We start from the raw sequence: 27,004 nt of genomic DNA, 5'->3' as shown, positions 1-27,004 counted from the left end.
CCCACCTCACCCAAGCCAGGACAGAGCCCCTGGGCCAGTCCCTGACCAAGCTGGTCCCCCAGACTCTTCAGCTGGGCCTGTCTACTCTCGCCCTCCATGACTGGAGGTCATGCTTTTTGGAGGTTCCCGTTCTTCCCCTGGGGGAGTTTGGGTGCAGGTGGGAGGGGTGTGGTAAGGGGACTTAATCCAAAGGAAAACAGAGTGAGGAGCCAGTTTGGCAGCAAGCGGCTGGTGGGAGGAGCGTGGCCGGGAAGATGGAGCTGTCAGGGGCCAAAACACCACAAAGTGTCCTATATGAGCAACCTCCCCATACACATCCACAACATTCACACCACTGCTCGGCGGGGGGCGAGAGAGGGAGTGCCTGGAGGAGGGAGATGGGTTGACCCCCACTCTTGCCCTCTTTCATACACTTAGTCCCTTTCATACACTTATTCTGCCATTAGGTCCTAATCCCTTCCCTCCCTGAACATCTTCTAGTAGCTCCCCCGGGGCTAGGAGCATGAGGAGGGAGACACCAGAATGGCCTCCTTCCTCCAGAGACAGACACGCACCCACTATGAAAGATGCCATGATCTGTGCCAGCCATGATAGAGGTGGGAAAGCAGGTCTGGAGGTGCAGAGGACACAGGCTCACACCAGCAGCCTCCACTCAAGTAAAGGCTGGCCAGACTCGGGGGCTGCCCACTGCACCTCCTGTTCTCTGCTGCCTCTGGGAAGTGGCTTCCCCATGGAGAGGGGGCTCAGGGATGGGGATGGGGAGCTCTGTTTCCTCCCAACAGCCCCCCACCCCACGCAACATCACTCCTTCTGGAAAGGAGCAGTTTGGAGAGCGGAAAACGAAGGGTGTGCCAAGGAAGGGAGAATGCAGTGGGAGCCTGCAGGATTTCCATCCCCACCCTCTCCTGGGAGCCCCTCTGGCTGGCCCCACCCAGCACCCAGCTCCAGAAGCACCCTCACCTTTCGGCAGCCGTGGTCCTCCTCAGTGGCCCCCTGATTCAGTTGGCCTGGCTTCTTGCAGATGGACGGCAAGGACTGGTTACAGGGACTGTCATTCCAGCGACCTTCCTGGGTATACAGGGTGAGGAGTCGTCTCAGGCCTCCTCCCCTAAATCTCCCAAACCTTTCCACAAACCCGATTTCCAGACATGACCCTGCCTCGGCTTGCTGTGTGATTCTGAGCAAGAGGCTTGACCTCTCTGCGTTCCAGGCGATAAAATGGGGAGAGCAGTGTTAGTTCTATAAGAAGCGTGGGGCTGACGAGAGCACAGAGTTGATGTGCAAATGCCTGAAAAACTTCAACGAGCACTGTCTAAAGGGAAAGAGGCACTCTTTTAGATTATTTATAGCGCGTTTCATAATCATCAAGGACACACTGGCTGAGACTGTTGGTGTGACTGATGGCAGGACAGACATGACATTCCCACTTCAAGGCGTCCAGCCAATACCCACAGATCCAGGCTGAGCAGAGGCTGTGTGCCCAGACCCGAATCACAGCTGATGGAGCTGAGGAGGGATTCAGTGGTCAGCCCCTCCCAATACCTTAGCCCTCTTCTGTCCACAGCCCCCCAGCCAGCAGTTTGTCTGCCTTTTAGCGCCATCCGAGGCTAGAGGTGTTTATCCCGGCCCCCAGGAGAATGCCTGACATGTAGCAGACACTCAACAAATAATTGTTTATAAATTTTAAAATAGCATCCCCTACTCTAGATGGCTGTCTCTATGGTCCCTGGCACTGTTTGTGATATCTCATGGCACAGTATCCTCTCTGCCCCTGGAGTGGATAGTCTGTCTCCATAGCTCTGCCCCTTTTTAAAAGGTCTCTTATCTCTGCCTGAAGCCTTGCATCAATTCCTCTATCTACCCACACTGCATCTGAGCCAACGACATGGCAAATAGTCATCACCCCCTAATTTCTTGAGGAGACAGGACTCCACAGAGCAGCCGACCTGTGCAGCAATGTCCACATAATGCGGGTTCTGATGCCACCTGCTGGCAGGGAGAAGCATCTGGCAGGAGACCAAGATGGCTCCAAGGCAACGTCCTAAAGCTTCGGGAGAATTAACTCTTTTATCCTTCCAATGACCCTGTAAGGTTGGCGCCAGTACTGTTTCACTGACAGATGAGGAAACCGAGGCAGAGAGGTTAAGTAACTTGCCCAAGGTGATCCAGCAAGTTGGGCGAGGAGAGGAGCATCAAACACTGGCAATCTCTCCATGTGGAAGTGGTTGGTAGGGAAGTGGGGGCTTCTGAGAGGCCATGGGATGGAGTTACAGGCAAGCGCTGATTATAGGACTGGGGTAGCACCAGGAGGCCGGGGTGTATTAGGGGCCCTGTGATAGGGAGAGGGATTCTCACCGGCCCCCAGATCGTAACACAGTCCTCCAGGCTGTCCCGGAAGTTGTTGGGCTCAAAGGGGTGCCAATGGGTGAAGCTCACAAGGCTCCCGTCAGACCACTCAAAATTCATCTGCAGTTTCAAATCGTTGAGGCCAATCCACAGCTCCTCCACCTCTGGGGGGTGCCGTGGAAGAGAGGGGAGAGAAGACATGGAGAGGTTAGCTTCAGCCACCAGCAGGGGAGGAAGGGACAGTCCCTGAGTCTCCTGGGAAGGATGGGCTGGGCATCGGGAGGCCCTGCCTTCCACCCCAGACTGGCAGTGGACAAGCAGCCCCTCACCTTGCTTGATCTGCTTGGTAATGAACTCCAGCTCGGCCATGCTGTGGATGCTGAGCAGGTCGGCCCCGCCCCGCAGACACGCCTTCTTGGACTCTTGCCAGCTGCGCTTCTCTGCCTGTAGTCGGTAGCAGTGGCCCTGGAAGGGCTGCCAGCTGGGCTCACACTCCACCTTCACATTGGCCCACACATCTGCAGAGACCCATGAGGTCACTGCTCAGGCATTGACCCACCCATCCTGGGCACCAAACCACTGGGCATTAACACAGGCAGGGCCCCAAAGTCACTTCCTCCCCAAACCTGTCCCACATCTGCCCTTCTCACCAAGACAGGTCTGAAGGCTGAATGATGCTGAAAAGAGAAAACCCTCCAGGGCTGCTGGAGGCCCAGAGGCAGAGCCCCAAGAGATGGTGGCAGATTCCACCCAAGACAGGACAGCCCCTCCAGCCGGGGCCCTCAGAGAGAGATGGGCAGGATTCAGGATAGATCAGCCCCGGGAGCCTCCGTTTCCTTTCTCTAAATGGAGTTTCCTGCTATAAGATTCAAACTTAGCTCATGCCCACCATGCTTAATAAATGAAACCACCATCATTGTCTCAAATAACATCTATTGAGTGCGGACTCTGTGCTGGCCCTGGCAGTCCAGGATGAAGGCAGTAAGGAAATGGAGCCCCACTGTGTTGGCAGCACGTAAAGTCCTTGCTCACTGGATGGCATCCCTTGGCTGGGATTTCTCCTCTTGTTACTTCCCCCACCCCCAGCTCCTCTCCCTGCACCCTGGGGCTGAGGAACTGAGTGGTCATGGGCCCTTCCTGGCCCCCACTTCCGTGTATTTCAAGTTCACCCACTGGTCCAAGGGCAGCTGAGACAAACAAGCCCTCACCTGAGCCTTGGCAAGAGAAAATAAGATTTTACAAAACCACCCACAACGTCAGACTTGGGCAGGATTCTGCCTGGCTGGGTGGGAAAGCATGTACCCACTCGAAGCGTCACTCCAGACTGGGATTCTGGGATCCACTCCATTCTGGGAACCTCTCCAGGGTCCAGCCATACTGTTTCCTAGTGACCCAGCAACGTAGGCAGGGATGAGAGCCAGAGCGGGCTTGCTCCTGGGCTCCGGAACTGTCAATCATCTCTGTTGGCCACTGAGCTAAGATCTGAGGCTGCTGCCCTCCAAAAGAATAGGAGCTGAGTGGGTGTTCAGACCCCAGGGGGCTTGCTTTGGGCTGTGGGAGGAAGGGAACTCAGGAACCATGGATGCTTTGGGGGCAAGATGGTGGCTGCCTTTGAAATGACATGGCTTGAATGATGAGACGAGGAAGGCAGAAGAAACTGCCTAGAAAAATGCCTCATAGAGAGAGATGTGGGTTGGGGTGAAAGAGAACCAAGGCTATGGACACATCTGCAGGTCCATGAGAGGACTCGCCACAGGGCCACACCGGGGTGACCCAGGAGACCTTGGTGAGGGTCGGGTCCCCAAGGAGGACCACAGATAGGCTAGACCTGCTCACACCGGGCCCTCCTTCCTTCAGAAAAGCAGCTTCTGAGAAGACCTGGACTTGGTGCCTGCCCAAGCTCCCTCCAGCTAGAGGTGAGGTGACCTAGATCGGGGGGGGGGGGGGGGGCGGGGGGTTGCCAAGGTTTTAAGCCTTTGCTCCTGAACCCCTAGGACGTCAGGGGAGAAAACAGAAGCTGACAGCCCTGGCTCGGTCTTTGGCAACACTTTAATTGTCAGAAACAGAAGTTTTACTCTGTAAGCTCTTTACTTTCTGTGGATTTATGGATTTTTTTCTCTAGTTTTGCTGCATTTTACTTATAAACATCCCCTCTTCACCATTCCCAGGGCTACTGGATTCCTACAGGGGTGCCTCCAGCCTACACTAACAGACACCCTCCACCACCTACGGAGATTCTTCTCTGGCCCAGGCCAAGTCGTCAGCCTAACAACAACCCTGCGAGGGGTGTGAGTTTATTCTCAGTTTGCACCTCAGAAACCGCTGCTTGCCCAAGGCCACACACCAGTGAGGGCAGAGCCCCCAAAGCTGTGTCCTGCCCTTTGCTACCCTCCCAACTCCTCCAGGGGCCCCTAGAGCTCTCTCTATGAATCATAAAAGTCAGCAAGGCACGCCCAGCTTCAAAACCAGCAAAGGCTCCCCACAGCACACCTGGTTCCACCCAAACGTCACCCAGCAGCCAAGCCCCTTCAGGAACTGGCTGCACCCTGCCTTTCTGAACTGTTCTCTTCATCACGCTCGCTCAGTCACTGCTTCTTAAACTCGACCTGCACATGAATTGCAGGTACAGGATTGTGTGAAATGCAGGTCCTGATTCAATCAACCTGGGATGGGGCCTGCGAGTCTACATTTAGGTCTTTCCTCGCATCTCCTTATGCCACTTTAAACTTCACTCGACTTGAAATGTCACTTCCATGAAACCCTTTTTCACTCTCAGAAGCCCAATCAATTCCTTCTCTAGGCATTTCTTCTCCTGTAACATTTACTACACATATTTTTATAACAGTGCGTGACTCGGGATATTTCAGTTGTGTGTTGAGATGTCTGTCACCTCCAGGAGACTGTGACCCCCCACTAGGACAAGGTAAGTAACACCAGCATTGAACACAGTTCTCAACAAATCCCCCAATGAATTAATAGCACATTGCAAGTTGTTCAGACTTTAGCTGAGCCATTAAGTAAGAACAGGGAGGATCAGCGTCACCTTGTGCTGTGAGGCTGCGCTGTGGCTGAGACACTAAGCCCCTCCCTCCCCCACCTGGGACCACCACTCACCAGGAGACGGGGGCTCGGCGGTGGCATTGGGCTTCTTCTTGCACACGTAGGGCAGCGCAATGCTGCAGTCACGGTTCTGCCAGCCGCCGGACGACTCCGTGCGGATCACTCCACAGTTCTCCTCGCTCGGGTTGTCTGGCTGATCTGCAGGGGAGGCAGGGCACCAGCACCCCAGAAGCGAGACTCACACCATGGCCCCCGCAGCCTTCCTCCGAAGCCCCTGCTCCCTGAGAAGCCTGGGCCAGAAGGAGATGCCCAGCACTCAGCTCGGCCTTCCCTCACTGGCCACGCCAGGGCTTCACTGCACTCCCTCCTGGGTCCACAGGTCCCGAGCCCTCTACTCAGCAACAGGTACCAGCCCCACTCCGCCTCCCCGGCCAGGCTGCTGGGGCACTGGGTGCACTGGTGCACGGGGCTGGGGCTGAAATCCCGTCTACTGCCCGTGCCCTGTGCCCTGAGCATTCGTTTGTAATTCACACAGAGACACTGAACGGGCTAGTGGGGCCAGTCCAGGAGGTGGGGGGGATCCATCCCTACCCGGCATCCCTGCTTGCCTGGAATAGGGCACGAGGAATAAATAGCAGGCGTCCCCAGGCCTGTCCCCAGGCCACCCTGCACCCCAAACCCCACGCCTCACCACTCTCCCAGTTGAGGTACTTGAGGGGCGAGTTGTCCGACCACTGCCAGCCTCCACTGGTGTCCAGGTCATTCAGGCCAATCCACAGTGTGGAGCTATAGCCAGTGAGGAGCCCTGACAGCAAGATGGTGACAGTGAGAAGCGGGGCCCATCCTCGGCCCTCCCACTCTTTGCCCCCACCAACACCATCCTTACCCCCACAAGCAGAAAGAGCTCAGGGTCCTCCAAAGGTGGGAGCAGGTCTCAGGCTCCGGGCACCCTGCCCTGTCCCCAGCTGGGTCAGACCCCAGCCAGCCGCCCCACCCAGGGCCTGCCTGTCATCTCACCATTGATGTAGGTCTGCTCATGGATCTCGGTGATGCTCAGCAGATCCGCCCCCTGCTGCTCACAACTGGCCCAGGCCTCCCTCCACGACAGCGTGGACTGGAAGTTAAACTGGTAGCAGCTGTCGGTCAGCTGGTCCTTGTCCCAGAACGTCTCACAGTCGTTACCTGCCACCATGACAGCCGGACGTGGGTCCCTCCCGGAGTGCAGAGACTCCACCCAGGCTGTTCTGTGCTGGGAGGTGGGGGGCCACTTCTCACCGTCCCAGAAGTTCTGTCACCCACACCCTCTGGCCAGCCTCCCGCCAGGAGCCCCCGGCTCTCACTCTTGATGGGGCAGAAGCCCCAGCGCTCGTCCTTGCCGTAGTCCTGGGTGGTGGCACACCACAGGTGTCCGTCCTCACGGCCTGTGCTGGTGCAGCCATGGAACCACTGGTTGTCATACTTGAAGGGGATGGTGCACGGTTTCCCATGGGAGTTCCCCTGGATAGTGTAGACCTCTGCGAGGAGGAGAGCCAGGCCTTGGCATCCGGACGCCAGAGGCTGCCCACCCCTATAACCCAGGGAGCCAGGGGTTGGCAGGGGTCAGCAGACGGAGGAGGCAGTGGTGCCAGACTGTGGCTTTACGTCCCCCTCTGTCATCAGATCAGCCCAGGAGCCTGGGAAAGTTTCTGCTGCTCATCCCAATGGCTGGAAAGGGGACCCCAATGCCCCAACGCCTGTCCAAACTCTAGCTGGAGAAGGGGGCCTCCACATCACCTATAGAGGTCTGAGCCTGAAGGAATCCTGCTCAGCTCCCCAGCCTGGTGCCCCTGCTCCCCAGGTTCCATCCTGGAACTTAAGGCGGCTTCCAGGAAAAGGACCCCAGGATGGAGCTGCCCACCACAAAGGCCCCTTGCTGGGTGACGCTGGTCCCTATTCACCTCTGCAAAATGGGGATCAAGGCACCTCTGGGGCTTACCCTGGGGTCTCCCTGGAGAGTGGGCCTGGGGAAGGGAACTTTCATTTAATTTTATATTACGCACTTTTGTACTGTTTGAGGTCTTTACAAGGGTGTGTTTTGTTATTTTTTAATATGTAAATTAAATGCTTTGAAGTTAATTTTCTTATGCAAAAATGCTTCCTATTACAATTAAAGATGTGACTGCCAAAGGTCTGCAGAGGCCAAAGGCATTGTCACCCCAGAGTCTGTCCCTTTGTGGCTCCCTGACAATAGGGACCCCTCCGCTCCCCTGCAAGCAGCCTCTCACCATAGTAGGGCCGAGCACATAGATCCTCGTCGCTGCCATAGATTCGCCACTGGCCACTGCGGGTCTGGTCGCCGCGCTCGGGTGTGCCAGCCTTGGTCGTGTTGCCAGCACGGCCCCCCAGGAGCAGGGAGAGCTGGTCACCCAATGTGCGACAGTGCCAGCGAAGATTCAGTGCCTCCCGATCACATTCGTACATGCCCAGGGAGGCGGTGCTGTTGGTGCCCGGCCAGCCTGTGCCCAGGCACTGCATGGTCCCCAGGTTGAAGAGCCGGTTCCGAGAGACCCATTTCCAGCTCTGGGCAGGAAGACTGCCATTGCAGCCTGGAGAGACTCTGACTTGTCCACCCTGGGCCTCCAGGCAGCCCTGCAGTCCATGGCTGAAGATGAGGAAGACGTTGGGTTCTAGAAGGGAAGGCAAGGCATGAAGCCACCACAGGGGTTCTCCTGGCTGGCCCTTGATGGCAAGTGCTACCTACAGACATTAACCATGAGCCCAGGGTTGGGTTGTGAGCCTTCTCTCATATGTCGAATTAGTCAGTCCTCACTACTAACCCCTTTGGGAGGGTGGTGAGAAGCACTGCTACGCCCGTGTCCAGCTGAGGAAAAGTCTGCATGCCAGCCTCTGGGCTAGCCCCATGCCACCTGGGGGCAGGACTCAGCCATGTCCCATCCCAAAAGCAAACCCAATTCTATATGGCCAGTTGACTACTGTAAATTTTCTGAAGATCTTAATGGGAGCGGTGGAGACGTTTACATCACACACATTGCATCACACACCACATAACTCTGTTATAACATAGCGTGGTTTTCCACTAAAGCTCTTCTCCAGCCTGGAGTCATTTTGTCTCACTCTTCCCCCCTTGCCCTTCAGCCAGTGGCTCCATCCTTTCTCCCCATCCAGAATCTTCTCAAACCACTCACCACCACCCATACCCAGCCATTCATGCCCTCTATAACCAGTTCAGTCCTATTTTTTAGGCAGCATGTAGCTCTCTGGCTTCCCCAATCCTGCAACTTCTTGCCCATCACCTCTCCGAGCACCCACTTTACAGATCAAGACTTAAAATTATAGAAAGCAGATTAGCCGTTGCCTGGGGCTGCACTGAGGTGATAGGTATGGGGAGTGATTGCTAAAAGGTACAAGGTTTATTTGGGGGTGATGACAATATTCTCAAATTACCTTGTGAGACACTTGCACAACTCTGTGGGAACACTAAAACTCCAATTAATTGCACATTTTCAATGGGTGAGTTTTACAATATGTGAGTTATCTCAAAGCTGTTACATCTTAAAGTGGTTATTATATTTTAAAAGGAGAGAGCGAGAGCGAGAGCGAGAGCGAGAGCGAGAGCGAGAGCGAGAGCGAGAGCGAGAGCGAGAGAGAGAGAGAGAGAGAGAGAGAGAGAGAGAAAGAGAGAGAAACTTGAGATGAGTTTGGAGACATAAAGTGACCTACTCACAGTATCACAGAGCCAGTAAGCAAACCCAGTCTCTCTGACATTCACGTTTCACGCACCCCCTTCCTCGTGTTCCTCGATTCAGTACACAACATACACACGGACACATCCCAGTCTCTAAAGAACTTTTGCATTTATTAGCCACTAGCTCCACAGGATAATTTTCATGCCTTGAAAGCGTGAATCTAACTGCTTGGGTTCAAATCTCAACTCTGCCACTTAATGTGTCACTTAGGCAAGTTGCTTAACCTCTTTCTGAGTTGGTTTCCTCATCATCATAAGACTGTTGTAAAGGTTAACTGAGGTAATACATATAAAATGTTTGGAACAGGGTCTGGTACATAGTAAGAGCACTATATATGTTTATTACTATTACTACTACTAGTAGTAGTATCATTATTATTATTATTCTGTTACAGGTAAAGAAATTGACTAAGGGTGGCAAAAATATTGGACCAGAATCACAGGCTAGTGAGAGATGGAGCTGAAATTTGGTCCCAGTGTTCTGATTCCAAACCTCAAGCTCTTTCTGTTCTGTCATGCTGGCCTTATCATCCCTCGATAGGTCATTCTCCATGGCCGGCCAGAACGATCTCTTTTAAAGATGTAAATACGTTCTAAAATACTTTTTAAAATCATATTGGAGTGTTGAAGGTTATAAAGAAAACAGTGATGTGTTCTGTGGGTGAAAAGGAGGCACTGTATAAATTTAACTGAAAGTAACCTCACAGGGTGATCTGATCATGAATTCCTAACCGGGCAGGTCATGGTGGGTAGTCCCGCCTCAGGCCTATAACTTCTTTAAAAGGCTTATCTTTGCCCCAGGCAAGCCCTGTCCATTGTTTCTGTGCATCTAGGTTAATATACTTTTGAAATTCCTCTTTTCAGACCATTCCTCCTAAAGCCTGACCACTCTCCAGAGAGCACAGTCTTGTTAACTATCCTGTAATCCAATCCCTGCCCTCATGTAATCCTCCTTACTTTCCGAAGTATAAAAGAAATTGCAAAATTATCATTCTCTGGAGCATATGAGATCTTGCTTCCTGGCACTGTCCTCAGTTTGGCTCAAATAAATTCTTATAAAAATTCTCTATAGGTTTGGACGTTCTGAAGTTGATAACTCAACAACATAATTTTTTCATGGCAAGAAAAATGCCATAAATCAAAATTCAAATGATAAAAAGATATGTAACTTATCAGAGGCAAATAGTTAAGTCCCTAATATAAAAAGAATGTCTACTTAAAAAACGTTTTAAGAAAAATAGCAACAATGCCATAGAAAATGAGTAAAAGATATGTATGACAGCTAAAAAAATGAACTGGCTTTTAAATATTTAAAATGAAAACCTGACTCCAGTAAAAGAAAAAACAACCTAAATTGGGTAAATCTCTGTCCCTCTAAGTCCTTCAAAGGCAATCAGCATTCTTAAGATAAAATTCAAAGTCTTTACTATGAGTCTCAAGATCCTACATGGTCTAGTCCCACCTACCCGTCTGATATCAGGTCACACTACTCCTCCTTGCTCAGGTCACACTGACCTCCTCACCCTTCACTGAACAGGCCTGACTCTTTCCTGCCTCAGAACCTTGGCACTGTTTCCTCTGCTGGGCTTTTCACATTTCAAACAAAGCCACATCTTTAAAGAGGCCACCCATGACCTCCTATTCTAAAGTCACCACACAGTTACTCTCTAGCATATCACTTGACTGTAGTTCTCTTCACAACATTTATTATTCATTGATACTTTGTTCAACATCTGGGTTATCTGTGAGTCTGCGTCTAGTAACTATTTTTTCTCTTGATTATGGATCATTTTTTCCTGCTGCCTGCATGTCTAGTAATTTTTATTACATACTGGACATTGTAGATAATGTCATAAGGAGTCTGGATTTTTTTTTTTAATTGTATACTATTGTGTGTGGGACATTGTAGATGGCATGTTACAGGGAGTCTGGATTTATCTTCCTAAAAAGAATGCTGAGTTTTGTTCTGGCAGGCAGTTAAATTACTGGTGGATCACCTTGATCCTGTAGAGGCTTGGTTTTAGGCTTTGCTAGGGTGGGGTTGTTTGGGTTTTGCCTTTAGTCTTAGGGTGTGGTCCTTAGCCTTGGCTTTAAATCATATGGTGAGGCCCTTCTGGAGTTTCAGAGGAAAACCTTAGGCAATTACCAAGCCCCTCTAAATTAGTAGAACTTGAATTCCGAACTGTTTCCTCAGCACTGGGAACAACGGAAACCTCTGCCTCCCAGCTGCTGTTTCTTCCTGGGTTCCTTAAAGCCTCACAGTTTAAACTGCCCATGCATAGTTCAGCAGTCACCAAGGATTTGAGAATCTGTCGGGGACATCTCTATGGCTCCTTCCTTTCCAGAATTTTCCTTCTTGAGTTTTAGCTTTTATGGTAGTCCCAAACTCTAACCAGTAAAACTGCTACTTTGCGTTTGAGCTCCCCTATGGACAAAAAAGGAATTCTATAGAAAGTAACTTCACATGGTGATCTGATCATAAATTCCTAAATGGGCAGGTCACAGTGGGTAGTCACACCACAGGCAGATAACTTTAGTAAAAGGCTTCTCTTTGCTTCAAGCAGCCCTGTCCATTGTCTCTGTGCATCTAGGTTAACACACCTTTGAAATGCCTCTTTTGAGACCACCCTCAAGAGAGCTCATCATCTTGTTAACTATCCTGTAATTCAATTCCCACCTTCATGTAATCTTCCTTACATTCCCTCCTTAATTCCAAATGCATAAAAGCAGCATCAAACTGTCATTTCTTGGAAGCATTTTTCTTAGTCTGTAGAGATCTTGTTTCCAGGTGTATCCTCTGTTTGGCTCAAACAATTTTTTATTAAGAATCTCCACAGGTTTGGATGTTCTTACGTTGACACATCATACAGGGCAGTACTCTTGTGGGGGAAAGGGGGGGGGAACCTGCTCAAATGAGCCACTCACCTCATCTGCTTCTTTTCTTTCAAAGACTATTCCCTCCCCAGCATCTACCTGGTTTTGATTGCTCTCAAACCACTGTATTTTATATTTTATCCTTAGTCTATAAGCACTCTTGGCTAGAGAGTTAGACTGTGTCAACGTAAGAAACATCCAAAGCTATAGAGAATTTTCATGAATTTCAGTCAAACTGATGACAACTACCGGAAAGCAAAATTTCAACAGATTGAGAAAGGCTCCAGAGAATGGCAGTTTTGCAGCTTATTTTATACATTAGAATCAAAGGAGGAGACTAAGGAGGGTTACATGCAATCCATTGGTGATAGGTTAGGGAGGCGGTTGAAAACAAAGCAGGGAAATCTCTGGGATTGGATAAAAAGTAAAATGGAGAGACACACATTTCTTTTACATTGGTCGGTACAGGATAGTTAATAATTAACATTTACAGCACATAGAGATGGTATGAGGAATATGGTGATAATGAGGGGTTTGTGGTCTTGGGCTCTGGCAGTTGTGCCTTGGAGGGGATCTGTAAAAGATGACTCTGACGGTTCAAAGGTATGTTATCTTACAAGAACAAAGACAATAAACAGACTCACTTAAGGTAAAGATTGACCTTTGGCAAGGAAGCTACAGGCCTAGGACATCTCCTTTTAGTCAGGAGTTGTTATGTTCAGACCATCCTATGTGGTCTCAGACTTTCAGTCTCTCAGTTTGTAGGCCCCACCATGCTGGCCCTCCTTGAGCTTGTCAGGTTTAGTATGCGGCCTCTTTTTTGTCCACAACTGATACAAGCCATCCTGCCATTTCCAGAACTAGAACTCAAATTATCTGACACATTTTTATTTTCTGTCTCCCATCTTGTTCAAACTTCTGAGGACTTTCTCTGTCTTCACCATTATATCCCCAGTACCCGTAATTCTGCCTGACACACAGTGGTGCTTAATAAATACTGAATGAACAAATGAATGAAATTCATGCTAGACTGTTTTTCTCTCTTTGTCCCAGCTCCCCGATTTTCCTAAAACAGAATGTCCACAGCTCCTGTCACTGAGTGTTCAAAACACCCCGATGGGCAGGCTGGTAGAGCTGGGACACTGGTCATTTTATTCTTCCATAGCACCAAAACACAGGTAAATTCCTGAAGGACCTCTAGGGCGACTGCCACAGCTAATCCTCCCCCCTTGGGGACCCCTCTCCTCAACCTGCCCCTCTCCTTCCAGCCACCCTCCAAGAACAATAAACTGGCCCCAGGACTTGATCCCGACCTGCCTGAGCCTCCTCTAGGGAATGGGTATTTGATTCTCAGAAACCATTTTAGCAACGAGTCAGTGGTAACAGCAAGTGGCCCTTGACAGGGGACAGAGAAAGGGCCTGGGACCAGAAAAGGGAGGAAATCGTGCTTGCTTTTATAGATGCTTCTCAGAGATGGGACTGGACAGTGCAGCCCAAACCATCACAGGAGCCCACAGCAGCCCAGGGGGACAGTATCTTCCTCTCTTCAACCAGAAAACCCACACGTGGGCTGAAGCGATTCTGGCCAGCCTGTACAGTCGTAACACAGGGCACATGACAGGTCTGAAAGGGATCCATGTCCATCGGGAGAGGCCATCCCAGGATCAGACCACCTTCCCCTCACTCAACAGATAAGGAAACTGAGGCCCAGAGAGCAAAAGAGATGCCCAACCACAGTACCTCAGTTTCCTCCTGTCACATGAATCATGGCTGCAAGTCCCCTCCTTCTTCTGACGTTCTGAGTTCAAATCCACATATCTTCTTGGAGTGCCTGCTATGTGTGTAGCATGCCCCAGGCAACGCTGGGGCCACAAGGAAACACACAGCACTGCCCTAGTTAGAGAACAGTGGGTTTGGACACAGCAGGACACGAGGAAAACAAGCCCTTTAAAATCCAGGTGTCTGGGGGCGTAGGAGGGGGCTGTGCCTTCCAAGGACATGGAGATTCCCTGAAGACAGAGGACCTGGAAGAGGCAGAGGGTGAAGAATGCAGGTCACGGAACTACCTTGGCAGCCATGAGAAAAGGATGAGGCATTTCGGACCGAGCAGAGGCCTGCAGGAGAGGTACAAAGTAAAGGGGAGGCTGAGGGGAATTCTTGGAGGTGGATCCCCAGGTCTCTGCCAAGCTGGGGGCTAAGGGGCTCTTGGGAGAGCACTTTGTACCCAAAGTCAAGGGGTGGGCCTGGGTCCTCACAGAAAGGAGGTTCTTTCTCCAGGCCCAATGGAGGAAGACAGCAAGCCCAGCCTTGGCTGAGCTGGATCTGCTAAGGGGAGAGGGAAGGGAATGGAGGCATTTGGAGAACTGTGTTTGTCGCATCCATGCACTCTGCAAGCCCACAGAGTAGCCGAGGGAGCTCAAAGGAAGGGCCTGATGCCCCTCCCCCATCCTGAGGAGGCTCCTTCCAGCCTTACCCACTCCTCTAGCTTCACTCCACACACCTGGGAGCATCAGGTATCAGTACCGGGAGGGAAAATGCCCCTCACTAGGATCTTGGTATGGTCCTCACCAAGGACAAAGATGGCCTCTTGTATTGTGTTGGCAACCACGCCACACCCAGCACAGTGCTGTACGCTAAGTTGTGGCTGCCCATGTACTTGTTCAGTGAGTGAATAAATGAATGAAGCCACACAGGGAACTGTGTACTGAACACCAACTGGATGTCATCCAATCATTTATTCAACAAATCTTTGTTGAGAATTTCATAGGTATCAGGCAGGGTCCCAGGCACCAAGGGTATAGTGGTGAATAGTAGAGACATAATCCAGCTCCTATTGTCACATGGTCTGGGAGGCACTGGACAATATGGAGATGATAGAATCCTTGACCTCACTGACTGCCCACAGTCTCCGGCCTTTGTTTTGTCTGTCCAGCAAACTTCTCATCCCCTTCTTATTTATAAAGAATTCCTCTGCACCTCTGGCTATGTGAGTGGGCACAAGGCTCACTCTTGGCCAATCAGTGTCCATCCCCCTGGCCACAGTGACTGGGCACATAACTCACATGGGGCTGATCAGTTCTCCCCTGGAATACATGAAGTTTTCTCTCTCTGTTGAGATGGCTAAACTGGGGCTGCCACTAGCCTTATTTCCTGCCATGAGAAGACCTTTCTGCTACAGGCAAGAATGGGAATAATATAGAAAGAGACGCAGAGCTGAGAGACGGAGGGAGAGGAAGGGAGTCCTAGACATGTTCAACGTCCAGTCCCGGTCCCCAAGTTCCTGAGGCCCTTCCTCCATTTTGTGAATCACTCAGGGTCATTTGCAGCCATGTTCCTTTTGCTGAGCTTGTTTGCTTTGGGTTTCTAACCTTGTAACCAGAAGAATTCTGATAAACACAAATCCTGTCTTGGAGCCAGAGCCCTTCTCGGTCTGGAACACTGGTCGTTTCTCCTTATTCCCTTGGAGGCTAGTGTTCCAGGATCCCCTCTGACTGATCAGTACTGAGCTTCCTGGGCTGCTACAGGCTCTGGGCCATGTTGGAGGAAGGGCTCTCGGGCTGGACCCCACCCTATCCTCCTAATCACCCTGCTGCCTGCTCCCCCAGAGGATTTCTCACTCATGCAGATGACATGCATTTATGAAGTACTGTACTAGGTACTACAGGGAAATTAGACAATATGGCTTCTGCCCTTGGGACGTTTACAATGCAGCTGGAGAGGCAGAGAATTCAAGAAGCCATCCATGAAAAAGTTATAAGCAACACATCAACAAGTGTACAAAAGAGTCAAGTCTAACTTATACTGACTGCATGGTTGGGGGTGAAGCTATTGGATAGAAATGGATTTTCCAGATAACTAAAATGTGACGGGAATCTTTCTGATGTGTAGTCACAATTCCTTGCTTTTCAGACAACCAGGTCATCACCCTGGAAATTTATTCCTATGCTCAGAGGTAACTGGGTTTTAAAGCTACTTGCTCTTCACTGAGGAAGTAACCCGTCTCCTCCCTGTCCTGTTGACGGTCACTGTGGCCGCCTTCCCCATCTGCTACGGTGCACGCACTACTTTGGTGGAGTCCTGAGGCTGAACGCAAAGGCTCAAGACTCGTTGCCTCTCAGGAGCAAAGCGCTCAGCTGTCCCTGAAGCTTCCCGGACTCAGCCCAGCAGCGGAGGCAGCCAGAGGTCTGACCTCAAATAAGGCAGCTGCTCTCCATTACAAGTTAAAGACATCATGCTGAAGACAGTGCAGAGGAAGTTAATTCTAGCACAGTGCCTGGCATGCAGCAGACTCTCAACAAGTATCTGCTGAATGAGAGGCATGTCAAACAAAACCCTGAAAGGCGTGAGCAGAGACAAGGACAAGATGGGTGTTCCAAGTTAGGGGAATGGCAGGAGCAAAGGCTAGAGACCCAGCAACCAGCCTGGCTCAGCTCCTAGAGAGCTGGAGAGTAGGGCCAGCTAGCGAGTCCCGGGGGGGTTGACTAGATTTGGTCCCCGAGGGTAGGCCAGGGTGGCCTCCAGATGGCGAGCCTCCCTGCAGTCGGCCCCCTTCCCCAGATGCAGGCCCCCTTCCCCAGACCATGTAGAGGCAAGAGGTCATCCCAGGGAGTCAGGGGCCGCCCACAAGGCCACCAGCCAAGAGAAGCAGCTGTTTTCAATGAACAGCTTGGCCCTGAGGCCAGGCCTGGAAATGTCCCTGAGTCAGCAGAAGCAGCCAGCCCCGCCCTGCTGAGGGGCTAACCCTGGGGACCTGGCACCCCACCCTGCACCACCTCTGTTAGAGGCGATGTACCATATCCATGCAAGCACATTGGACCTGAATAGTGTGGGGACGGCAGGGGAGTCACATGACATTGAGGCCCAATACCATGTCCAGCTGTGGAATATCCCCACCAAAATCCTGGGCTATTGTGGGCTTTCCTCTACCCTCCAGCCTCCAGGCCTTTCATACTCTCTTCCTGCCTCCTCAACAGCCCCTCCATTCCAGCCAGGACAAACTGCTAGCCCTCCATTGCTTACAGTGCCTAAACCGAACACACGGCCTCCAGTGGTGCTGTCCCATGCGTGTGTGTGAGTGTGTGTGTGTGTGTGTGTGTGTGTGTGTGTGGTCTCTCTCTCTCTCTCCAGTCCTAGTAAGCTTTCTTTGTCATTCATTCCTAGAGAAGTTTCCCGCCCCCTTCTTCTGCCTCGCCCCACCCCCACTCTGGTTCAAGCAGTTGTTTCTCAGTCTAGTTGTGTAGGACACAGCTCCCTGGCCTGTGCTGGTATTATGAGCCTTGCGCTCCCCCCAGCTGAGGCAGTCATGTCTGATGGCTGCTCACAGCAGCTCATGGCAGCTCTTGCCGGCTGCCGGCCGCTCACAATGGTTGCCGGCCACTCATGCTGGCTGCTAGCCACTCACATTGGCCACTTCCTGATCATGGCAGCACACAGTAGCCCACGGCACATGGCAGCCCACGGCCGCTCACGCTGGCTGCTGGCCACTCACGTTGGCCACCGGCTGCTCATGGTGGCACACGGTAGCCCACCGCAGCACAGCAGCCCGTGGCAACACACAGCAGCTCACGCTGACCTCTGGCTGCTCACAGCTGCCCAGCTCCAGGGAGAGCTGTTGTTCACAATCTTAGCTGTAGAGGGCGCAGCTCACTGGCCCACGTGGGAATAGAACCCAGACCTCGGGCATTAGGAACAGGGCCCTGCAACCACCTGAGCCCACCTGGCCAGCCCCAGAGATGTTTAAATGTACGTTTTGCAAATGTGATATGCTGTGTTCTAGGAAAACATTAAGGCAAACTCTGTCAGGGAATAGGTTAAGGGTGGGCTTTCACCTCCATCTAATAACTGCAAGAGAAGGGGGATGTGATGGGGTGGTGGGGAGTGGGCATGCGTGTAAATTCGGAAAGATAACTTTCACCCTCCTCACGGCTCTGCCTGGTTCCCCGGGTGCCCCAGTTAATGTCTGCTGAGTGTGGCTGGCCCCTGGCGCTTTCGAACACAAATGCTCACCTGCCCTGACCTTCTCTAGCGATTTAACGGTGTTTGATCTCATCCCCTGCTGGCTTTTCAAATCTTCTCAGAGAAAAACATCAGTCTTCTCGGTCCGTCCTTTCCCAGGCCCCATCTTGCTGGATGAAGGCGGGAAGCCGCCGAGCCCCGACAGAGAGGCTCTCGCTTCTAACCTCGGCTGGACCCGGCACCGTCCGCTCCCCGGCGGTCCCGCGGCCTCGCTCCCCTGCCCTTTCCCCACGTCCCTCCCTCCTGTGCGCATCCCAGCGACAGGCGTACCTAGACACCTCCCTACCCCACGCCGTCCCCAGGACGTAGGCGCTGGACCCCGCCTGTCCTCGGAGCGCTGAGTCCTCGCCCGCAGCGGCGCTCCCCGCGCAGTGCCACCCCTCCCCCCACCGCGCCTGCTCTCGCAGCACCCCGCCCCTCGGCCGCGCGCCCCGGCCCAGTGCGCCCCCCCTCGGCCATGCGCCGCCCCCCAACCCCGCTCCCCTCGCCTCAGAGCCCCGCGGCGTGTCGGCGCGAAGCCTCCCCCCGGGTCCCGAGGTCCGCTCGGCTCCCCAGCCCAGCTCTGCAAACGCCGGGTCTGCGAGGCCCCCGGCGCCGTCTGCGAGCCCGCAGCCAAAATAAACAGCCCAAAGCCACTTCCTTCCCCGGGGGGCAACTTTCACAGCGACGGCCGGCTCCGGTCGCGGCAGGAAGTGGCTTTCTGAGCCAGCACAACCCAACCTCACTGACCCGACCGCGAAGGGCAGGACCGAGGAATCCGGGCCAAAGCTGCGCTGAGCTCTGCAGTCGCCACTGGCAGGGAGCGCGCGTGGGTGGAGGTACGTCCACGCCCGGGCGCAGAAATCACCTGCAGCTGGCAGTGACCACATCCCCCACTAGGCCCACCTACTCGTTAAAGCCGATCCCGAAGGCCTCTGCTGAGCCACCCTTGTTTTATTTATCTGTGGGAGGGAGTCAGGAGCAGATTATTTCATAAAACAACAGACAGGAGAGTCCTCTGGGGCCCCCGCCATAGTACCAGATTAGGTGGTCCATACCTGGTTTATTGAGGATGAATAAATGAGTGAGAGCATTTATTGGAGACACCCAGGCAAATTTAGAGAGAGCTTTTTTAAAAAAAAAATTTAGTTTTGACAAAGTGGTTGAAGAAGGGGGGGGGAGGATGGGAGTAACCTAAAGCTAAACTATTAGAAACCCCCCTACTGCTCGCTGCCAGACTCAACGGAAATGAAGAATCTCTTTTAGACCTTTCTGTATTTTCTAGTTTTCCACAGTGAAATCAGTATTTTTTCTTTAAATGTAGATACCCAGTCATAAAATAGAAATGTGTAGGAAAGTATACCGAACTGGAATGATTTGTTTGTGAGAAATTGAGGTTAGAAGGATAAACATTCAACTCGAAACATTCTATGAACAATTCCTAGGTAATAGTCTTTCAAATAACAGAAAAAAAAGGGTAGGTCTTCCCAACTCCCCCCCCCCCCCCTGGAGGTCCTCCAGGAGAAGCATCCCTTCAGGGCCCAGCTCCGTCCTCCGCCCCTCTATGCTCTGGTTGTTCACTGGCATAGTCTGGACTCATGGTAAATTTTTGTAGAATCATAGAATGAACATGAACTGAGGGATTTTAGACTTCATCTTGTCAATGCTTTGTAACGTGGAAACTGAAACACGGAAAGGTTAAGTGACTTGTCCAACAGTACTCCAACGATTGGAACCAAGACCTTTTCATAATCCTGAACAGCAAAATGCCAGTATTTGCTTATATAACTTGACCATATAATTTATTGTCTCATATTGAGAATTAAAAGGGGAGTTAGTAGTAATAATCACACCACTACAAACTTGAACCAGGACTGCCCCAGGCAAACTAAGACATACGAGTTCTGACGATTAAGTTCGTGAACGTGTTGCAAAGTTGTTGCTAACCTTTTTTGATATCAGAGGGATTATTCATTAAGAATTTGTATCAATTGGACAAACAGTTAACCAAGTTTACTATTTGGCAGTGCTGAAAAGGCTGCGTGAAAAAGTTAAGACGAAAATGACCTGAACTTTTCGCCAACAATTCATGGCTTTCGCATCACAACAGTGCACCAGCTCGCATAACTGTCTGTGAGGGAGTTTTTAGCCAGTAAACAAATAACTGTATTGGGACACCCTCCCTACTCATCTAATCTGGCCCCCAATGACTTCTTTCTTTATCCAAAGATAAAGGAAATATTGAAAGAAGACATTTTGATGACATTCAGGACATCACGGGTAATACGACGACAGCTCTGATGGCCATTCCAGAAAAAGAGTTCCAAAATTGCTTTGAAGGGTGGACTAGACGCTAGTGTTGGTCAATAGTTTCCCAAGGGGAGTCCTTCGAAGGTGACGGTAGTGATATTCAGCAATGAGGTATGTAGCACTTTTTCTAGGATAAGTTCACAAACTTAATTGTCCGACCTTGTATGGTCACTCTGCACTTATAGAAAGGGACACAAATATGCTACAGGTTAATGTTTACCAAGCCCTTACTAAGTACCAGGCACTGGATTCCAAGGCTTTCTCCTTAATCCTCTTGTTAATCCTCTCTCAGTGACCCTCAGAAGTAGGTAAAATTCCTATCTCCATTTGGCAGATCAGGACACTGAGATATTCTGTAACCTAGAGATCAAACATCTTGATAACACAGTTAATAAGACGCAAACCTCAGATGGGTGGCCAGGTAGACAGTTTCCAGAGCTGAGCCCCAAACAACTGTTTCAGGTACTTGAACCTGATAACCCACAGGCAAGTTGTATTTGGCCATCACAGTGTGATAAAAATGAGCCAACATTTGAAACTGTAGCGATTCCACATAAAAATCTGGATTTCCAGCTTCTCCTGGAAATATTGGGGGCCTAACAACACTAAGCCAGTGTGCCTGCAGGGAGCCAGTCAGTTTCCCGGTGGAGGTGCCCATCTGGGAGGGAGTTTATCAGCCTACCCATCCTTTTTGCAGCCCACAGCCCAACACTGGGGTGGAATGAGATTGGCCATATGTTATGTTTGCACCTTGTTTTTATCAGAGTAGAGGAACATTCTTCAGTATTCTGGTCTCTACTAAGAATGATCAGAGAGGGGCGACCAGATGGCTCAGTTGGTTAGAGTGCAGTGCTCATAACACCAAGGTCGCCGGTTCGATTCCCACATGGGCCAGTGAGCTTCGCCCTCTACAACTAGATTGAAAAAAAAGAAACAATGACTTGACTTGGAGCTGAGCTGCATCCTCCACAACTAGATTGAAAACAACGACTTGACTTGCAGCAGATGGGTCCTGGAAAACACACACAGTTCCCCAATATTCCCTCCACCAAAAAACAAAAATTAAAAAAAAAATTAAAAAGAATGATCAGAAGGCTATGTCTATTTTGAAACTAAAAAAAAGGAGGGATGAGCGCCTCTAAATTAGGCTCCACAATGTCCTTGTGACACACTGCATTCCTTTCACGAGATGTGTCTGAAACACAGCAAAATATGACTCTGAGAAAACATGACAGGGTTCCTAACAAGCTTTTGTTCTGCTCACTGGCCATTCCCTGACCTTCTGATGGAGTGACAATCAAGGATGACTTGTTTGGTTCTAAAAGGAAAGCATGGCACTCTTTGAAGTTAGCTGAACTGAAAATCTTTTTTGCTTGGGAACCTTCAGGATCTCCCTAAAACTATATGCCAAAGCTTAAACACTTGCTGATCTCTGCAGTGACAGGCTGATGGGAACTTACACACACCTTCTCCAGAGGCACCATGGTGGAGGGTTGGGCAGTGGCTCTGGAATCTGGACCCACCCAGGTTCACGTCCCTTCTTGGGCCTTGGGCTGGCTGCCTCATTTCTGGGAGCGTCACTTTGGGAAAGACACTAATAAGAGCCATCTCATGGAGGATTAAACCAGAAAACATATGAAAATGCCTATAAGCACTCAGTAATGGAAGGCCACTATTGTTTTTTGGTATTTAAACAAGAGCCTTGGTCCTGATTGGGGCCCTGAGCTCAAGAATCTGTTTGTTTCACAGCAGAGAGCCTGGGAACCAGGCTTAGCAGACACTGTACTCTGGATAAAAGGAAACGATAAGAGGAAATACCGCCAAGGACTCAAGTGTTTAAGCTGCTCTTCAGAAGAATTAAAAGAAAAATAAATCACGGTCCAGATGCGGAGTCCTCCCCCATTCCCATGGGTGCCTGGTCCCTGGCAAAGATCATTTGTTTCTGGCCTCTGAACTTTTGGACCCCTCCTCAGGTGTGCCTGGAAAGGAGATGCAAGAAGAGGCCATGGGCAGTGAGTGTGTTAGGGAAAAGTTAGGAAATTTCTGGAGGGTCAGGGCAGCCTGGAGTATGCTGGTCTCCCTGCCGCATTCAGGTTCTGCAGAAGTAAACTCCAAGGGCAGCTGCAAAGGGAAAATGAGGTCACGAAATATGCAGCTGGAAGGGAGAATGTGAAAGGAGGTGGGGTAGTGCCTGAGGCACTTAGCATAGCAGATGCCCAGGAAAGGAGGAGGAGACAGAGTGTACATGGGACCCTCGCCGGGACTCAGGCAGTCACGCGGCATTGGGGTCTGAAGAATGGGAGGGAGGAAAGGGGTAAGCACTACAGGCTGAGAATAGAGATCTATTCAGGAGTTCAGGTTCTGATTCTGCCATTACATCTAAATGACCTTAGGTGACTCTATTTTCTTACCTACAAACTGAATTATAAAATACCCTCTCTGTTTCTTCACAGGCTCTTGGGGAGACAGACAGGGGGAGAGCTACAGGAATACTAACAGGATCCTTTTATGGTCTCTCTCCCTCATTAAATGGTTCCTTAAGAGCAGGAGCTGTGTCTTACCCACTTCTCTCCCTGTTCAGGGCATACAACAGGTGCTTGATACATGTGTGTTGAACTGGACTGGACCAGGGGAGGTGGGAAGGAAGCTGCCCTGTGTCCTAAGGGACGGGTTTACCATCCTCTAAATTATACCCTCCTTTAAAAACAGATCTATGTATGGAAATGAATAGAAGGGAATAAGGGAAACATGAAATTATTTCCTGTGCCAGGAGGTTGGGATTATCTGTAACTTTCTATTATATTATTATAATGTTTCTAGAGTAAATAAAACAGAGGGAAGGGAGACACAGGGGGCATCTTAAGATCTTTGAAGCAACAAAACCTCTCTGCATTTCCCACAGGAACCCAACTCCGGGTTCAGTGTTTGTTGGCTGAGTTTAACTTGTTTTGCCCCCGAAAGCTACAAGGGGTCATAACACCCCAGTACCATCACCACCATTGTGACGTCACCCAGACCTACGATAGACTTGACCTACAAAGAAATGTCTGTACGGGTCGCCCCAGATTCCCTCTCTTTCCCCATCCTTTCACTCCCTTATCCCGATTTCTTCCATATATTTTCAGGTCTATATAAAAAAGTACTGCTCCCACAACCATCACTGTTCCTCCCTCTCATATTAGTTAAAAATCAGTGTGGAAACTAGACGAATCGGGGGAATCACTTCCTAAATTATATAAATGTCCAACCACAAGGCCATACACCTGACACTCATATAAAATAATACTAAATGTCAACTGTAATTGAAAAATAAAAATATTTTTAAAAAGTCAGTGGCCCAGTTAAGAGAGCGCAGGCTCTGGATACAGGCTGGGTTTGAATTCTCCCTCTTGGACTAGTCATTGGACCTCATCATCCCTCCATGTCCTCATCTGTTGGGTAGAGAAAATACTCCTGATGTTTACCGCACATAACAATCACTGAGCACTCAGCATGTGCCAGGAGCCATGCTGGGGCTCCCCACCCGTGGGCACGCTGCCCCACACAGTGTGAGCTCGCGGTAGCAGTGGCCCCAGGGGGCAATCCTTCTGGAGGAGAATTCAACACCATATACCAAAAGCCTTCAAACACACAAACACCCCAGAATTTACTTTTTAGGAGTTTAGCTTAAGGAAATTCTTAAAGAATCTATGCAAAGCCTTAGCTACACCGCATCATTACAGTAGCAATGACTGGGGGAACACGAATGTCCAACAATATGGGGTTGACCGAATAGACGGAAACACACTCATGTAACGAATAAACGGAAACACACTCATGTAATGGAACACTGCAGACAACAGAATTGACTTACCAGAGTGTTTTGACATGAATAGAGGTCTACAGCGTAACTTTTTAAAAAACTGAATGTATACTATGACCTCATTTCTATTTTGTGCTCTTTGTATTTTCTACAGTTAATGTGTTTGGTAATTAAAAGAGGTATGACCTGAATGTCCACCAAGGAACAAGTTAGGGTACGTTCATGGGTACAGTGGAATCCTACACAGCCAATGGAAGCACTGGGTGGAAATAAATTGATGACATACTGGCTCATGAAAAAAGAAGGTTCGAAATCAGTATGAAAACATCTATGTACAGTCTTACACAGGGAGTGGGAGAGAAAAGAGAGGAGACACAATTTGGAAGGATATTCTCCAAAATGTTATCAGGGCTGCTTCAAAGTGGTGAATTTCAGGTAATTTTTCTTTTTCTTTCTCTCTCTTCTTTTTTGGTAACTTTCTTTTCATTATTTGAATTGTATACAGTGACTCTTTTTCTTACAATCACAAAAAGTGTATTCTTACCCTGAAAAAATACATATGTAACATTATCTTTTGGCAGCCTCATTCAAGTTTACTAACTGAAGCTCCCCACCAGCTCAGATGAGCTGCTGAGGGCTTAGGGAAAGAAGGAGGGCTAGTCAAACAGAAATGTTGGGGTGCATCAGAGGGAGAACACAAGCTCTCCATGAAGGGGAGAACCCAGTCCAACCCCAAAGGGCTTTGTAAACTTTACTAAAGAGGCAAAGTGTGTGGAGGAGGAGAGGGAACAAAAACTAATTAATTCCCAAATAAAAATTCTGAATAAACAACAAACAAGGGAAAGATATTTGTAACAACTATGGCAAGAAACTCATATAAGCCAAGGAAAAAAATAGAGAGATCCTGATCATTTGAAGGTGCTAAGACCTGCAGAGATAAGATAATCAAGGATATGAACAAACAGTTCACAAAGAAGAAAGAGCTATGTCTAATAAGCCCATGGAAAATGTGTAAAGGCACTTGGAATACTGGCAAAATTTTTATTTGCTGGATCTGAGTGTTGGTTACATGGGTGTGTTCAGTTTGTGAAAATTCACTGAGCTGAACATTTATGATGTTTTCACTTTCATGTGTTTACATTATATTGCAAGAATTAAAATTTTAAAAGCAAGGAATGAATCAACACAAAATAGAGACGGGCTGGGGGGAAACAGGGAGGGAGACAGAAGAGAAGTTGTGTTTACACATAAGTTATGTTTACATTATTCTGTAGTTGATTAAGTGTGCAATTTCTTTAAAAAATGTACTGTACATCCTTAATTTAAAAATATTGCTAAAAAGTGCTAACCATAATCTGAGCCTTCAGCAAGTCGTAATCTTTTTGCTGGTGGAGGTTCTTGCCTTCATGTTGATGGCTGCTGATTAACTAGGGTGGTGGTTGCTGACTGTTGGGGTGGCTGTGGCAATGTCTTAAATAAAACAACAGTGAAGGCTCCTGCATCGATCGACTCTTCCTTTCATGAACAATTTCTCTGTGGCACGCAATGCTGTCTGATAGCATTTTACCCCCAGATTTCTTTTAAAACTGGAGTCAATCCTCTTAAACCCTGCCGCTGCTTTATCAACTAAGTTTACGTAACACTCTAAACCCTCAGCTGTTATTTCAACAGTCTTCACAGCATCGTCACCAGGAGTAGATTCCATCTCAAGAAATCACTTTCTTAGCTCATCCATAAGAAGCAACTCCTCATTCGTGAACATTGTATCATGAGATTGCCGCAATTCGGTCACATCTTCAGGTTCCACTTCTAGAGTTCTCGTGCTGTTTCCACCACAGCTGCAGTGACTTCCTCCATGGAAGTCTTGAATCCCTCAAAGTCATCCCTGAAGATTGGAATCAACTTCTCCCAAACTCCTGTTAATGTTGATATTTGGACCTCTTCCCACGAATCATGAATGTTCTTAATGGCATCGAGAATGCTGAATCCTTTCCAGAAGGTTTTCAATTTACTTCACCCAGATCCATCAGAGAAATCACTACCTATGGCAGCTACAGCCTTACAAAATGTATTTCTTAAACAATAAGACTTGAAAGTCAAAATTACTGCTTGATCCGTGGGCTGCAGAATGGATGTTGTGTTAGCAGACCTGAAAACAACACTAATCCCATTGTTCATCTCCATCAGAGCCATTGGGTGACCAGGTGCATTGTCAATGAGCAGTAGGTCCCCACAGTGAGCTTAAAATATTCAGTAGACCATGTTGTAAACAGATGTGGTGTCATCCAAGCTTTGTTATTCCATTTATAGAGCAGAGTAGATTTTGCCTAATTCTTAAGGCCTCTGTGATTTTCGGAATGGTAAATGAGCACTGGCTTCTTACAGTAAGTCACCAGTTGCATGAGCCCCTAACAAGAGAGTAAGCCTGTCCTTTGGAGCTTTAAAGCATTGACTTCTCCTCTCTAGCTATGACAGTCCTAGATGGCATCTTCTTTCATCTACATTGAAAACCTGTTGTGTAGTGTAGCCCCCTCCATTAATTATCTTGGTAGATCTGGATAACCTGCTGCGGCATCTACGTCAGCACTTGCTGCTTCACCTTGTACTTTTACGTTAGGGAGACAGCTTCTTTCCTTCAATCTCGTGAACCAACCTCTGCTAGCTTCAAACTTCTGCAGCTCCCTTCTCTCAGCCTTCATAGACGTGAAGCGAGTTAGGGCCTTGCTCTGGATTAGGCTTTGGCTTAAGAGAATGTTGTAGCTGGTTTGATCTTCTATCCAGACCACTAAGACGTTCTCCGTATCAGCAATAAGGCTATTTTGCTTTCTCATCATTTGTGTTCACTGCAGTAGCACTTTTAATTTCTTCAAGAA

General features: G+C 49.5%; 1 protein-coding gene across 3 annotated transcripts in view; it reads right to left on the bottom strand.

Moving 5' to 3' along the window:
• The window catches only part of MRC2 (mannose receptor C-type 2), a 50,932-nt gene that overhangs the window by 14,426 nt on the left and 9,502 nt on the right, over positions 1-27,004 (bottom strand). For 2 of the 3 annotated variants that reach the window (XM_081027308.1, XM_081027309.1), the window contains exons 2-9: positions 7,671-8,072; positions 6,747-6,920; positions 6,424-6,588; positions 6,098-6,211; positions 5,461-5,604; positions 2,676-2,864; positions 2,356-2,510; positions 961-1,068 (exon numbers count right to left, since the gene is read on the bottom strand). In XM_081027308.1, coding sequence (XP_080883434.1) covers positions 961-1,068; positions 2,356-2,510; positions 2,676-2,864; positions 5,461-5,604; positions 6,098-6,211; positions 6,424-6,588; positions 6,747-6,920; positions 7,671-8,072 — 1,451 coding nt within the window. Of the gene's footprint in view, positions 1-960; positions 1,069-2,355; positions 2,511-2,675; positions 2,865-5,460; positions 5,605-6,097; positions 6,212-6,423; positions 6,589-6,746; positions 6,921-7,670; positions 8,073-18,769; positions 18,880-27,004 lie in introns of those variants that run through there. The other variant, XM_081027310.1, reaches the window with a different exon arrangement.

This window comes from Rhinolophus hipposideros, assembly GCF_964194185.1.
Source record: "Rhinolophus hipposideros genome assembly, chromosome: 20".
In the NCBI taxonomy this organism is placed as follows: domain Eukaryota; kingdom Metazoa; phylum Chordata; class Mammalia; order Chiroptera; family Rhinolophidae; genus Rhinolophus; species Rhinolophus hipposideros.
Note: the sequence above shows the minus strand (reverse complement) of the source record. Positions and strands in the feature narration are given on the sequence as shown.